Raw genomic sequence first — 16,446 nt, forward strand, 5'->3', positions numbered from 1 at the left:
TGACTAACACGTCCTGTGTTCTAACATGGGTTTGTCAAGATTCCGTCCCTGTGTTCCACAACGATGTTCTCTCTGCGGCGACTGAAGGAAAGTGTGTTGTTTCATCACATTGTTTGACAGTCATTCATGTTCAAAGAAAAGGAAAACAATTTGATGTGTTTTTCATTTCCTTGCGCTTCTACGATGAGAGACGGGAGCCGGTTTTTCCTTTCAGTGCCCCGATCTGTCTTTTCACACAGCTTTATCATCGGAAACGCACAGACTATTTTTGCCTAGCTGTAAGTAAGAAAGTTCAGAAATTAGCTTTGCCATTCCATGACTGCCCCTGTGAAATAGTTCCCAGGTGTTGGCTACTGCTGTGATTGCTCATTTAAATTTGATTGGACGTTATCCCAGAACTCATTATGAATCTTTGGCGCCCATTGTGTTGCTGCCGCTGCAAAAAAGAAAAAGAAAAAAAGGTGTCATTTAAGTGCCAGAATGCATTCTGGGATATTATTCTCTGCAAAATTACTGATCAGCCCAATGAAAAGCTCCTAAAACGAAGAAATACGAAGTGCAATGTCTTATTTTGTCTTCTCCGGCATCTCCGCAATAAATGGAGCAACAGGTAGCCAGGGAAGACTTGCATGGTCCATCGTCTACACTACATGAGGGATTTGGGAAGACTTTTTGTTGGAGTGATTACAAAGAGGGGTGTTCATTATTTCAATGGTCCAGTCATTGATCTCATGCAGTCTGTGCTGTGTCTCTTCATGTGTGAGGATAGACTCAGGAGGACTTCACATCCCCCTCTCTACACTCCAAAGCAGCCCCTTTGTTCCATTCCGTGAACGTGGCCATGGGAATAGGAACTTTTAATTAACCAATTAGACTAGTCAGATATAATTAATTACAAGTATTTGAATGAGGTTTAATACAAATTAGCCTTGCCGCTTTGCAGTGTTATTACTGGCTACTAAGTGTTTGGCCAGCTTGGTTTGGCCTGTGTCCAAGAGATAATTTGTTTGTGCTACGTGATTTGCATATTGCCTACATAAGCCAGATTTTTGCCTTTGAAAAGTCTTCTGCAGAATGCTCCCAACTTTGGTGGAGGGAGTGTGTTCCTTCTGTTTCTGCGGAGGATTGAAAATGACCGTGCATGTGTAAAGATAACAGATGGTTTCTCTGCTTCTGCTCTGGTGTTCTCAGTGTGGATTCAAGACTTCGGTTACCCCAAATAATAAGCAACACAAACATCTGAATACTGGAACCAAGACACAACTGTCTTCATTTGAGCTTCTATTTAATATACTGCCCTCATTACATGGACGGAAGAAGGTGATTTAGTATTCCTCTGTAATGTACAAATCTGCAACAGAAAATTGCCGACTTCTCATAAAATCTACTTTGGTTTGCAGAAACTGTGCATGAAGTGATTTCCCCCTGTGTGTGCAGCTGTGTCACTCAGGATTACTCTAGACCTTTAATTTCATGTTGTTGAGCCACACAGAAGACACTTCCAATTGGAATTGACATTATTTAAACCATTTTAATGGTCCTGAAACATACAAAGGAGACGCCTTGTTCCAGTCCTGTTGTTTGCATTTACATTTCAAAACAGTTTGTTTCTGAAACGCACAAAATGAGATGCAAGGCGTGAGTCTGAAAGTCTGACCTCGGTGCTAACCTGTTTCCCACTGGCCACTTACCACATCCCCTTCGTGTCAACCAAAAGCTAACCTGACCCTCGATTGACCTCGATTTAGCACTTCTTCATGCCGATCAATGCTTGTTTTCCCCGGTTCTTCATCTGTCAGGAGGGAGGTCAGGGTGAGCATTCCTCCTCACACAGGCACGCTTGCCGCTTCGGTCTGGGAGGCACGGTGGCATCAAATGGAGGATCACCGCTGTTGTCTATTAGCTTCTCCCAATGGGTAACAGCGGCCTCGCTTGTGCTGAGAAATGATCAAAATTCCCAACTTGTGCTGAGAAATGATCGAAATTCCAAAGTGATTGTTCCGCAATGAGACTGAGCGTTCAGTGTGAGAGTTTGGTGTGTGTGGCTGGGAGGGCTTTAATCACCCAGGGGAGCTCTCAGACTCCCACCGAGCGCCCCGCGTCAACCAAACCCCCCGATCCTGCAGCCATCCATCAGAACCCCTTGCCCTCTCCCACGATAGCCTGGTTCCCATGGAGATATGTCCACTTTTCTGATCGAGTCAAATTTGCTTACCTTTTAAGCCATCATGCTTCAGGCTTGGAGGATAATCAGCGCAGATGTAGTTAGAAATGAAGAAATGGGAGAGAGCAGAGATGGAAGACAGTAATGGCAGATGGAGAGATGGAATACTAATGGATTATGGAGAAAAATAAAGAAAATGTAGGCCAACCATGAACAGTCAATCTTTTTTGCAATCATTTGTTTCTTTTTACATCTGGGGTAGTCTATTTTTATGACCAGTCAATGGCATCGATTGTGTTTTTTTGTGTAATCTTTGAGATAGGCCTAAATAACAGTTACAGTGGAACAGTTCTGTCAACAACAGGTGACCTTACCAGGTTGTAAAAAATGTGTTTTTTTTACAGTTTTTTTTACAAAGGAATCATTGCTTTGTGCACTTAACAAAAGGAGCTTTTTCTTTATTGATCAAATGTTCACCTTCTCTCAGACCCTATAATTAGAGCAATGCCACCAAAATTGAAGCCTACATCTAACAGTGTGATAATCTTGTTTTTGATTTGATTGTGGACTGTGTTTCTAGTATTTGATGTGTTTAATATAGTATCAAATGAATGGCCAGTGTCCAGAAGGCTGACATATTGTCCAGATATACAGCTCTGGAAAAAGACCAATGCACCTTTCTCTTTCTTTTCCAAAAACGTTGAAAAGGAAAATTGAGTGGTTGAGTGAGGAACAGAAGGGTTGAATTCAAGCAAACGTCACATTATTTCGAGAAATATTATCAAGGGAAATGTACTTACTGTAGACAAGACCCAGTGGCGAGTCATAGAGAGGAAGTTCTCACGCATCCTCTCCTCTGATCCACGCTGTTAGTGAGACTAGAAGCACTGCAGGCCTCCCTTGTTTATCTCCTCCTCATCCTCCTCTTAATCCTTCCGTGGTCCCAATTAAGCAGACTGTGGACGGGTCTGTTATAAGGCCAGGCCAGCTGGCTCTCATTACTCTCTACTGGGGCCTGGAGTAAACATCTAGTATCTGGGGATTCCTCGCAGCCAAACTGAAAAGTTCTCCCAGGGTCTCTTTCTTTGTCCGGATGGTATTGTTGATGAACTACTCATTAAAAACAGTCACAGCAGTAGTTAAGTTATGGTTCAAGGTTTTTTTATCGACATTGTGGCATCGGCTGTGGCTCTGAGGGCTTTGATGTGAGTATAAACATCTACGGTGGTGTTAATGGGTCCGTTTGGAAGTCGTTTCCCTGTGATGCCGACCAAAGCCGTACGTCTGGAAGACGTGTCCTTAACTGTAGGGCCAGTTTGGCTCCTACACTCGACTACAGACACCGTGTAGTCTTCTGTTCCGGATGGCCATGCTTGTGTCGTTAGATATTCACCTACGTTCTTATCTACCAGTGTTTTTTGTTGTTGCTCAAGGCAAATTATTATTTCTGTTCGATCTCACCGATGGCAGGGGGAGAGGACTGCAGAGAACGGTAATAGGATGCAGTTCATCAGGCGTGTTTGAAAACAATTAGCCGTCAGGAGAGCATCTTCCTCCACAGTTAATGTTTTTCTGCTAATTGAATGCCTATTACATGAAATGGCTATTAGGCATGATTATCATTTTGTGCTTATTTTTGCTCCAATTAACATGTTTATGTTCAGAGGGAAAATGGCTGTAGTTTTGTAACGTTCCGAGAAGCGGTAGTGGTGGAATCGCTTCCCGGTACGAAACACGTGTGAAGGTCAGCCCACACATCAAGATGGATTCCGTCTCGTATTAAAAGCGAACATTTCATTTACCTGGCTTCCCTGAAACCTCTGTCTTCATCTCAGACCGTCCTTCCATTAGCCGGGGCCCCTCGCAGACACACAGACTGGGGGGGGGGGGACATTAGTCATGTGCGAGGGGCCCCGGCATCTATCACCAGGCTGAGCCTCGTGGCGGGGGGAGGTCCCTCACACACGCTCGCTGTAATTACAGATGGATACCCACGAGACGAGATGATTTACAAGTGGAGGAAAAACTCGGTGGAGGCGGCCGACCAGAAGTCCTGGAGGCTCTATCAGTTTGACTTCATGGGTCTGAGGAACACATCTGACATCCTGAAGACGACTGCCGGTAAGTCATGGTCATTCTTGGTGGGGGCGGAGGGGTGGTATGGGTGGTTGTTGATGAAGATGAATTGTTCCTCTGTGGTGATCCGTTTGTGGCGTCTGTGATTTATGGGAAAACACACACACACATACACACACACACAAACCAGGGGCCCAGAGTGTCTCTCCTTGTGAGGTTGAAAGAAGTTTGAAACAGGTTGGAACAATGGAAGTTATCGCCGAATGGCGACTGTGGTTGAGTTTGTTTGCCAGTTACCCATACAGAAAAGCCTAGATGTTTCCATACTGACGATCTGTGGCCAGGTAGCAACAGAGCTACAGCAGCTGGTGACTGAGAGAGCAGGCCTCCCCCTTACTCACCAGCCTCCCTGAACCCTCATAATCACATCCCGCTTCGGAAAAAACATGATTTATGAAGGCCAGCAGGAACAAGCCCAGACCCACCCATGCTCTCTGACGGTCATAACACAGGAAGTCTGGTGTTAAGATTTGATGTTATCGAACACAGCCTCATGGTGTGTATGTGGGGGTGTTGGAATAGTTATTATTGATGGAGGTAGGTACTATTGTATTTTTATCATACATCGTAGATGTACAATATGGAAACACTTGACTGTGTCTGTGTATCCACGTTATTATGGCTGTGCCAATCAAAGGAAGAGGTGGTTTTGTGCGCGGCAATAGTTCCAGCAAGTTCCTCCAGTTAAGAAACGTTCCAAATCCCAACCATTTAACAGAAAGACATGTCGGAGTCGTTTCTGCGGGTTCAGCGTAGCACCCTTCCTCCTCGCCTCCTCCCTCGAAAAAGTCTTGAGCGACGTTTGTTTTTATCTCCCGGGCCGGGGGGTGTCCAGGTGACTACGTGGTGATGACCGTGTACTTTGACCTGAGCAGACGTATGGGCTACTTCACCATCCAGACTTACATCCCCTGCATCCTGACTGTGGTGCTCTCCTGGGTCTCCTTCTGGATCAAGAAAGATGCTACCCCAGCGAGGACAGCGCTAGGTAAGCCACAGCATAGAAGTCTCCGGGTCATTGTGCCACCAGACCATTTCTAAAGGGATAACAGACACTTAGACTCACTAACAGGCTGGGCTCTGAGTGATTGTCGTACTTGATGATAGATATTACGAGTCCTGCAGAAGGCTGTCACGCCGTAGAGGGGTTTACAAATGTCAATGATTCAGTTCAGTGCTTGTGTTGAAGCAGGGCTGTGAGGAGTGTGGGCCGTCTCTCTGTGTCTCTCACTATCATTCATTTTTAAATCCTCCTCTGTTCTCATTTGCTTATGATCCTTAAATCATGAATCACCATTTTAATTGTCTTTTGTACCTCATTGGTGTGACTTTTTTTATTTTTATCGTGTGTCTTTGGAGGATGTGTGCACGTATTATTTGATGTGATCCACTCCCTTTTACCTCACTTATTTCATTATGGTTTTTTTTTTCTTTTTAATTACACGCTCTCCATTTGTTCATGTGCAGTCCTGTGGAACATTTTGCGAAAGGTAATTGGCTTTCAGAAAATGTATTTTCATTTCCTTTATCTTGATTTACTTGTCTGTGCTTTTAGTGTGTTTTCTTCTTTAGTAAGGCCTTCACAGTGTGAATACAGTTTGTCTACTTTTTTTTACATTTCTGTTTCACTTTCTAAGGGTTGTGCAGACTGTATGGGAATTGTTAGACAGATACATACAACAAAGTACACAGATAAAAGAGAAAACAGATATTTGAAAGCACAAGTGTATATTTAGGAGCAGACAGTTGGGCCTTCCAAAGTCAAGAGACAATCAAAACGCTGTCTCCAGTAATTAGCCTACGAGCACGGGCAATGTATACATATAGGGTGATCAAAAATGTCTGTCTCCACCGATGTTCAAACCCGTGATGTTGTACAGAGCAACACACAAAACCACTTCATTCATTTCGATTTTTTGACTGAAAAGGATTGTTTGTTGGGGCGATAATAGGACCTGGGCAGGCAGTCCTTCTCGGGGTTGAAATGTATTTAGTGCTGGAGAGAGAGAGAGAGAGGACAGTTAGGGGAGGGGAAGGGACGCCTGAATGCAATTAATCTGTCCGACAAAAGACGTCTTTACAACTTGAGCATCTAAAAGTGAAGGGAGGAAAGAAAACAAAAGAAAGAAAGAGATTTGCCTTTTGCTGGCAACCAGGGTGATCGATGAAGTCCAGGAAGAAAGAAGAAGAAGAAAGGAGAAGGAGGGAGAGGAGAGAAGAAATGCCTCAAAGGCAGACAGGAAATAGCAGTTTGCACAGGAAGGGCACCCTGAAGAATCCAAGTCTCTCACTACATAGAGCCCTTTCAGATCAGACCCTGACAGCTTACTGTGTTGTGGCTCTTGTATACTGACAGGCCAGACTGTACCTTCCAGAAGGATGTATGGATGTTCTGTACAGTCCTCAGCCTGTCAGCACCGTCTATATTGAATCTTGATAGCTTTGACACTCTGGTCTGTATTAATAACTACTGTAATAGCGACATCTTGACTGGCTCAATAGGGCATCCCTCCACCGGGCCCTAGGCTGTAATACCCTTTCAGATGTCAGTCAGGGGTGTTCCAGAATGCTCTACCCGTGTGGATGTCATTAATAGATATCTGTCAGACGCCGAGTACCTACAGGTTAGCACATCTGTGCTTGTCCTGTAGCAGTCTAGTTGTAGAGTCTGAAGGGTAAAGGCGAGAAAAGATTGTGGAGGTAAGGGGGTGGGGGGGCTGCAGAGGTCAGATAAGTTGGTAGGGCGGGGGGGTTAGAGGCCAGATGAGGCTAAGGGGGGCAAAGGCCAAAATAAACTGGGGGGGACAGCGGCCAGAAGAGGCTGGGAGGAGTTTTAAGATGCCAGCCTGAAATAGATGTGGCCCGCTTGTTTCCATAGAAACCTTGGAAAACAGTGGCACAGTCATCCTTATGATGTTAGGAAGACAGAGAGAGAGAGAGAGAGAGAGAGAGACAAGAGAGAGAGAGAGAGAGAGAGAGAGAGAGAGAGAGAGACTGAAAGAGAGAAAGAAGGGAGAAGGAGAGAAAGAAGGGAGAAGGAGAGGGAGGGTGAAAGTGTGTGCACACGTGCATACTTGTGCGGGGGGAGTTTTTTACATTTGCAGTTTTTTCTTATGTGCACCAGGCATAATACATATCAAACACTTCTAAGTCAAGGTGTTATAAATCATGGCAGACAAGTCATCCTTAATCTTGTTGTCAGGGCAAGAGTAGAAACAAAGTATTCTCTCTGACAGAGCAAAGTAACCCTGTTCGTTGAAACAGTATTAACATATCCTAGTTCATATTGAATTTGTTGGGTTTTCAACCCTGCCAAAATAATCGTGACTCGAAGAAAACTGCAGAATATAGAACAGCATAACTGCTCAACACCTGGGATGGGTGTGTTTGTGTGTGTGTCTGTGTGTGTTTATGTGTCCTTGTGTGTGCTTGTGTCTCTGTGTATGCTTGTGTGTGTATATGTCTGTTTGTGTGTGTGTATGTCTCTGTGTGTGTGTGTGTGTGTATGTCTGTCTGCGTGTGCGCGTGTGTTTCTGTGTCTGCGTGCGTCTGCTTGTGTGTGTGTGTGTCTCCCCGCTCCAGGCATCACCACGGTGTTGACCATGACCACCCTCAGCACGGTGGCACGCACCTCCCTCCCCCGCGTCTCCTACGTCACCGCCATGGACCTGTTTGTCACCGTCTGCTTCCTGTTTGTCTTCGCCGCGCTCATGGAGTACGCCACGCTCAACTACTACTCCTACAGCGCCCGTAAGCCCGCCTACGGCAAGCCCGCCTACGGCAAGCCCAAACGATCGGTAAGTGACGCCGACTCCGCCCCCGGGAGGCCTGTATCAACGCGTGTCATAGGCCCACAGCTCAGAAGCGCCTTTTTAACATGCAAAGCACAGTACTGGATAAGCAGGAAACCATTCAGTTTCTTCGTCGCAATCCCAAATAGAGAGTGGTGATTCTTCCGTGTCGCACAAGGTGATTGGCTGGCTTCAGGCTGGCGAGTGCCTGGACGTGCTTCATCCTGTAGCGAGGTCACGACCGGAGCCATTGGTTCTAGCGCTGTGGTCCCATTCAAACCACTGCAGCTAACCCTGGACAGTGCACCGCCCTCTATTGTGTGTTAGTTTGGATGTTATTATAAATGTTAAAGCTACCATGAAAACACATTAGTAAGCCAGAATCCAGAGCTGTAGAAATAAGTGTGGTCAAGCGGAAGTTGTTTGTAATTTTTAGACGTTATGATATTCATTTGTAATTGCATTGACTTGGAGCTTCTTGTAAATCCATTCAATGTATCAACAGGAGCTGCATGGTTTTACATCCATCATATTTAATCAATTCATGTTTGAATTAATTTGGATTTATAGGTTGCTTCTTGCAGCTCAAGCTACTGCAGATCTCCAAACAGGCTCAACTAAAAAAAACAAACAAAGCTTTATTTCAACCAATTTAATTGGATCTACTGTTACTGTGAGGTGATGTAATTGGATAGGACTGGCGTAGCACTGTATGTTGTGAGAATATCTTGGCGGTGCTGGCTTGTTTTAAACTGATGAGCACAAACAGTATAGTAGACCAACCCCTCCCAGGGCTGTGAATCACGCCAGACATGGGGGGAGACCGTGGACGAAAGCAGCTCTCTCCTTTCTGAGTGACAGGTCTTCTCCTGATGCAGTTCCGTTTTGCCTACTGCACAGATTAAACGCATGACAGTGCAATTCCTCCGGAATCCCATCTCATCTCTGATTTACTTGGAACTCCCTCAGAGTCAGTTCTCTGACCAAGTATCTTTCTTTCTGCCCCACCCCCTCACTCTCTCTTTCTTTTCCTCCTGTCTGTTTCCTCTCTCTCTCTCTCTCTCTCTCTCTCTCTCTCTCTCTCTCTCTCTCTCTCACTCTCTCTCTCTCTCTCTCTCCCTCCCTTCTCACCCCTCCCGCCCTCCTTTCTCTCCCCTCCCCTCCACCCCCACCTCCTCTTTCTCCCTCTTCCATCTCTCCCTCCACCCCGCCTCCCCCTCTCTCCTCCTCTGATCTTACAGAACTACTCCGTCCTGGATGTGGGACCTCCTCCCACCGTCATAGCTCTCAACAACTCCCTGTACTGGCAGGAGTTTGAGGACGCGTGCGTGTACGAGTGTCTGGACGGCAAGGACTGCCAGAGCTTCTTCTGCTGCTACGAGGAGTGCAAGGGGGGCGCGTGGCGGAAAGGACGAGTCCACATAGACATCCAGGAGCTGGACGCCTACTCCCGGGTGTTCTTCCCCACCTCTTTCCTGTTGTTCAACGTGGTCTACTGGGTAGGCTACCTCTACCTTTAGCACCCTGCTGGAGAGAGAGAGAGAGGTGCTGCGCGTGGCCGAGAGGGAGAGTGAGTGTGTGTGTGTGAGTGTGTGTGAAAGACTTCTTCAAGGCGGAAGAACTGGATACCGCCCCAGACACGGTCAGGAGAGGAGCTGCTCTCTAGACGAACGGATGAGTCTTGAGCGGTGAGAAGTCGAAAGAGAACAAGCCCAGACACTCTCTTCACAGACACACCCCCATCTTGGGGAGGACAAGGGTCGAATCGTTTTGTCGGTTGGGACACATTGTGTTTCGCTACCTGAACTAAAACTACAACGGAACTACGACCCTGAACTAGGAAGCGGAGCAGAGGAAGGTACAGAATGGTGTCGCGCGGCCATCAGTCAGGCAGCTGGGAGTTACCTCCAGACCAACCATCCACAGTGCCTTCATATGAAGGGGTAGCCATCTGTTACAGTAGACTAATAGGAGAATGTGACTCGCGGACGCCGCTGTTGTGCTCTCGGTTTCCTCACGGTCTCTATTAGCTGTTTTTTCTTCTTAATAAGTACACAAAGCATCCTTTAGTTCCTGTCAGTGCATGGTACTGTAGCTCTCCACTCTTAGTGATAACCCCTCTTTTTCAGACATGTTTTTGAACACTAGTTACTACTTTAGAAATGGCCCCTTCACCGCTTAATGAATATCATTAGCAATATTGAAATATTGAAATCAGATTTACGCCGCAAGTAGACACATTAGAATGTTCACGTGTCCATGCTAAACACCCTTCCCAGAAGGTTCACTAGTTTTTCTTGATGATCTCAATTATATCTTGATAGGTTTTCTTACTGGATTCACACACAGGCCAGTTCTTTAACTGTGTGGATTTAGGTCTGAGTACTGTAGGCCCCAACACACACAATGCTACTCACCTGAGTACTGTAGGCCCCAACACACACAATGCTACTCACCTGAGTACTGTAGGCCCCAACACACACAATGCTACTCAGCTGAGTACTGTAGTCACCAAATACACAACATCCTACACAGGTGTTGCACGGCAACGGCAGCCTAGCCTCCGTGCTTGACGTCTGGGCTGGAGAGAGGTAGCTCAGATTGATGTCTCTCATTAATGGGGGATGATTATAGTGGACGGCCTCTTCTCATCTCTGGCTCAAGCTGCCAGACGTTGTTTGTCACCAGAAAAAAAAGACAAACACACAAAACCGTTGTCCAGCCACAGGATTTCAGCTCATAAACGCTGACCTCATGATCAAATTCAAATAAGAATTCAGGAATACCATTTTATTTAAATGTTTTCCCATGCAACTTGAGATACTGTCCAAAATAACTGGGGCTTTTGTATTCTTATGTTGACATCTGTTTTATTATTTCTCACATAACTGACAGTTGTCCGCTATTCTCTGCTGTAGCTGTTTCCACAGCAATAGTTTGCAAGTATCTACTGCAGTACTTACAGTGTGATTAGTGAATAATCACTTCCTGTCTGAAAGTAGGGACATAATTCACCAGAAGCACAAGCAGGGAACAAGAAGACACCCACAAGTTCTACAAGTGAAAAAATCCTTGTTATTTTACAAAAATATATATATTTTATTCAAGCTACAGTAAGCCAGCAGTGTTCTCTACGATTGGCTTTCTCCACGGATTTATGTCCGTTTGTTTCCTTTGGTTTCCTGTGTTTAGATTTGAATCGGCGACCATTGAATTGCCTTACTGTAGGGTGGGCGTCTCTCTACCCCACCATCATCACCCCGCTCAGCCTGAGGCAAACACCAGGCTTCACCTTGGCTGTGGAGAGTCCGTTTGTGGAAAACCTTTTATATATTAACTATTATTATCATTATTATTATTATTATTAAAATAATTATTATTCATAATAATGATATGATTATAATTCAAAATTAGATAATTGTCTTTTCTTTTTATGTATTTGCTATGTGCCAAATATCTCAAACAACTTGGTTTGTTCTCTCATTGTGTTATTTGGGTTTTAACACTGTCACACTGACTCTGGTGCCTGTGTCCTGGCCACACCAAGAGTAATCTAAAATGACTGTAATTAGTTTGCATTGTGTTTGATACAGTGTTACTTAAAGAGCTTCTTTTTACCAACCCACCGTTGTAGAAGCTGACTTTCCACTCTGGCACTTGTCATTTTTTCCTCAAATAACCATGTATTTATTGATGCCTTTGACATACAGTAGTGTAGACATAGTATGTTATGTACGGGGATAATGGATGGGTTAGGGTTTATTTTTAAGGATTTCGATTTTTACTCTGTCTCTTTCATGTTTTTAGCTCATTTTAGATGTTACATGAAAGCGACCTAACTGGTTGATTGAGTTGATATTCAAAGATTTTTTGTGAATTGGAGTTGACACACTTTAATGTTGTGCCCATTGTAAGATTTAAGCAGTATATAAAATGGTATTCATTTGGTGGTTCTCTCGATTCTCCAACTTAGAGTCTTTGTCCAGGTTTCTCCTCCAAGAAACTCAGAAAATAAGTGAGGATAACAGACCTATAAGCTATAAGATGTGTACTGTGAGAAGTAGTCCAAAAATACTACTCTTGTTTCCCTGTGGAAGAATATAGTAATCTTGAAGCATCATTAAAGCAGTTTGCTGTTTAGAACACGCTATTCTTCATGTTACATGCATACTGGATGATTTCCATAGAGGTTGAAATGCAATTTTCATACAAATTATGTATCATACAATGTTATGTATCTGGATTTGTGTTTCTTTGGGAGAGGGAAATGTTAGATAATACATATGAGAGCAACAATTGCTGCCAAAAACAGGTATTATAATTGGTTTCTGGTGAACTGAGAAACGTGTGACCTTGCAAAAAATGACACTGTAGAAAGCCGTACATCTGGAGAATAATTATGTTTTCTAAAGGGAGAACAGCAGGGGTGGTCAGTAGAGACCAGGAGTCACAGAAGAGGGACTGGAATACTGTATATTACACAGTATATTAATAGGAGATATTGTTTAATCAGTTATTTCCCTCATGTTCTTTTATGAGAGGAGTTTGATTTGCTTAGTTCGCTTTTCAGATTTGTTTTGTGCTTAAGGTTTAGCTTAAGTTGGTATCAGATAAATTAGGTCACTTTTAAGACTTACTTGAAATTAATAGTATGATTTCTGTCATGAAAATAACCTCAAATTAAGGAAATTCAAAGCAAATACTGCAGTGATCATGACTTAGCCTTGGTAATACTGTGGGACATAAGCCAAAGACAATTTCAATATGTTTGTTTCATGGAATTCACTAACAGTTGAAAAAAAATACTGTGGCTTCAGTTTGATGTACTCAGTGCAGTGAACGCTGCAATCTGTCATTTTTGAAAGTGCTTGAAAACTCTGAGTGTAAATGGTAAGATTTGTTTTGCCCTTCTGATAGTTTGTGTCAGCTGTTCAACATCCTCCATTGCACATAAATTGCAGACTTTCTTAATGGCAAAGACTGCTTACGTTTGATAGCATTTTCCATACACCAGCTATGGGAATATCAAACTCATAGATTTGCATTCACATCCAAATTCTCTCTGAGAGCACAGGAGTTACATTTTGTCCCAAACTGTGACAAACCTGCCCTCATGCAAAGTGACAATACACGTGTCCAAATGGATTTGACTTGCTTTACCCTTTTCGATTTTGACAGCGGTGCAGTAAATCACGTTTACCTGATCTGTGTTTTCATATTTGAGAATTGTGTGTAACATGCCTTTAAGTGGTTTGTAAGTGCAAGTGTTGAGTTAGTTCTCCTCGACAGTGCTCTCCCTGCTTGGCCAGTACTGCTCCTTGAACCCTGATGTCCACAATACGATTTTAACCCCCATGCTATTTTCATACCTGTGGTTCCTTTTATATCTCAAATGTACATGGCAGCAGTATTATAGCAAATGTTAAATAAAGTTTTTTTTTTCTTTAAAATATGCCATTATGTCTTGCGCTTCATAAATGTCTCAGCTCAATCCCAACATTTGTTCACCAACAGATCTTAGCTGTATTCTAAACCGCAAGACAATGCAAGGTTTTTCATAAGTAGGATTAAATGGTTTTATTATGTAAAGTGTTTAATTGCATTCTATTTATTATATACTGACACCCTCCCCACTGGCAACCTCTCAGAAGATGGTTCCCTTTTTGGGCAATGAGAAGCACAGTCTACACAACATGAATACTATTAGCTGGTCAGTTCATGCTACAGTACGAGCTGGAAGGACCTTGGTACTTTAATGATAACATGAGAATTAAATCAGACTGGTGTGTCAAATCCTGCAAGGAAACACGCACAGATGAATGCCCGCAATAAAGACCAAAAGAAACGATCCTTGATCTCAAATTTAATGGGAAAATGTTGAAAATCCAATAAACTCTGTCCAAATAAAAAGGATTGGAAATTACGGTCTCTCCGAAACATGGTGTGCTGTCTCTCTGTACTGATGTCTCTCTCTCTCTGTGTACTAGAAGCTGTTCATGTCATGGGGTTCGTTCTGCGGCTTGTCTTCTCACTCCTAACTAACCACAGATTTATTGAGTCTGAATGACTTGTCATCGACACCTGTTTCACTGTCTCTCTTTCCCCTCTCTCTTTTTTCTCCTTTTTTCTCTCTCTTGCTCTCTCTCCTATTCTCACTGTCATATTCTTTCTCTCTCTCTCTCTCTCTCTCTCTCTCTCTCTCTCTCTCTCTCTCTCTGTCTCTCTCTCTCTCTCTCTCCCTCCCCTCCCTCTCTGTATCTCTTTCCTCTCTCTCTCTCTCATTGATCCGCGTTGTCAGTCTTGTTTCTCCTGCATGCATGTTTGCCACAACTTTGTTGGAACGGTTACTATGGCAACTATGTTCACCGAGCACATGATGAAGTGTAGCCGAACGTGATGAGTGTTGTGCAGCTCGATTATTCATATGACCCACTTTTCTCTCCACCTCTATGACATGCAGTACTTTCAAAGTACAACTTGAAAAGTCCTACAAGTGTGTCACAAGGTTGTGGGCCACAGCCGCCAAAATGATTGCACAGACTTAAATTGAACTTATTTTGGGGCCTTCCTTGTTTTTATAGGGATTGTATAGATAGAGAGACACAATAAATGTGGAGGAGAGCGAGTATGACAGGCAGCGAAGGGAGTGGGCTGGGGTCAAACCCAGGCCGCTGCGGTGAGCCCTGAGCCCTGGGGGTCATTAGTGAAAGTGTTTTCTAAAATCTTCAGGAAAGGGAACAGATCCTCAACAAGACAGCTTTTGTAAAGTGACTTACTGAACTCAAGCCCTTTATCCTCACTGGCACAAGCCAAAACATCCAGCCAGAAACTAAAATCTCAAAACAAATATACATTCATTATTTACGCATGGGTACTTAAAATGAAAGATTCATGCGTGTACGAAAGCCCATGACCAAAGCACAACGGACATTGATGGCCTTTGTGTTGTAAAATATGATATCAGCACAGCTGAAAGTTTCAAGAAATGTGTTGAACTAGATCCAAATGAGTCCTCCTCTGTGGGATAGATCAGAATAACTAGTTTCAAAGCTTCTTTTCTTTCTTGTTTTCACAAAAACAATTGCCTACCGTAGACATGCAGGTAAGAAGAAAACATGTATTTTGGATTTTGGGGTGATCTGTCCCTTTAACAGAGGCTGAGCAGAGAGGGCTGTGCTGCCAGAAGAAATTAGATGTGTGTTATAAAGATTGTCATTTAAGGGGTTTCATCTTAATAAAACCCATGTTCTTTGAATGTAAACAAAGTTTCAAGGTTTCAATAGCATGTGTGGTAGGAGATGAAAAACAAACTAATAGAAAAAGCATGAAAAACAAACTAATAGAAAAATCATGAAAGCCATGGTGGAAATGGACAACCTTCAGAGATATCTGGAGACAGACTAGTTTTCGCTGTTCGTCTATTGTTCCTGAATATTGTACTCGCTTCACAAATGTCCCCACCTTGTTACCTATTTTTTTCCTTCATTTCAGAGCCAAGATGAAAGGAACTGTAGTCTACTCTTATGTACGATCAAAAAAATTGCCATCTCCAGGTTATTTTCTGTTTTCTTGAGAGCTTTGAGATCTATTTAGTCCTGCCAGTGGTTTCCTGTTTTCCACAAGTGCACTCTGTCCTTCAGGAAGATAGTTGTGTGATGACACCATAGTGAATGGACACAAACAAAGCTTTCATTCCAAAATGGACAGTGCAATACAGACAAAGTATTGTTGAAACGTTTACAGTATATATTACATTACAGAACGTTACCCTAACATCGGGATAGTCCTAATTTTCTATGAAATGAACACTGAAATGAAAATTTGAAAATCATTTCTGCAGGTGAAATAATATTTATAGATGACACATTTAAGTAATTCGACATAAATGTCTAGTTCCCTGCAATATGGTCTGCCTTGCATCTGCACTTTCTCTGAGCCGTTTTGTAGTTTCGTTCAGGATCTATATCAGATGTCTGCAGAGACACGCAGAAGCACCGCTGCTCTGCAGATTTCTCCATCCATGAACTGTCAAGATTCATCAGTTGAGACATCCAGGTAGCACTGTCAGCATTAACTGTGAACAATACCCTGAGATTTTTTCTTAGGCTAAGAAAGTTCTTCAAAAGGGTGGCGTGGATTTTGAACTGCTCCACTTCATCGTCCTCAGTGACAGAAAGCTTCGCCACACTGTCAGCAGTGGGCCTGTGACAGCGAAGAACGTGTTACGACTATAAAAGCTCTTAAACATGAACCAATTCTTTCAACAGGCTTTAAAAGCATCAGAACTGGTTAAGGACCAAGCGGGATGAGACAACGCGAAGAAGATTTACAGTCAGGACTAAAGCCTCCCTTGCC

The 16,446-nt window shown here is 43.5% G+C and overlaps 2 protein-coding genes across 2 annotated transcripts in view; one reads left to right on the forward strand and one right to left on the reverse strand.

The window, feature by feature from the left end:
- Positions 1 to 10,511, forward strand: part of LOC124478662 (gamma-aminobutyric acid receptor subunit gamma-3-like) — a 55,234-nt gene extending 44,723 nt beyond the window's left edge. Inside the window, exons 6-9 of the mRNA XM_047037015.1 lie at positions 4,148 to 4,285; positions 5,136 to 5,288; positions 7,883 to 8,097; positions 9,333 to 10,511. Of these exons, the coding sequence (XP_046892971.1) occupies positions 4,148 to 4,285; positions 5,136 to 5,288; positions 7,883 to 8,097; positions 9,333 to 9,611 (785 nt within the window). The 3' untranslated portion in view covers positions 9,612 to 10,511. The remainder of the gene's footprint in view (positions 1 to 4,147; positions 4,286 to 5,135; positions 5,289 to 7,882; positions 8,098 to 9,332) is intronic.
- A 5,770-nt stretch (positions 10,512 to 16,281) lies between these two features.
- The window catches only part of LOC124478854 (epidermal growth factor receptor substrate 15-like 1), a 9,026-nt gene continuing 8,861 nt past the window's right edge, over positions 16,282 to 16,446 (reverse strand). Inside the window, exon 18 of the mRNA XM_047037320.1 lies at positions 16,282 to 16,293. Coding sequence (XP_046893276.1) covers positions 16,282 to 16,293 — 12 coding nt within the window. The remainder of the gene's footprint in view (positions 16,294 to 16,446) is intronic.

The sequence above is a fragment of the Hypomesus transpacificus genome, chromosome 16 (assembly GCF_021917145.1).
Source record: "Hypomesus transpacificus isolate Combined female chromosome 16, fHypTra1, whole genome shotgun sequence".
Taxonomy (NCBI): Eukaryota; Metazoa; Chordata; class Actinopteri; order Osmeriformes; family Osmeridae; genus Hypomesus; species Hypomesus transpacificus.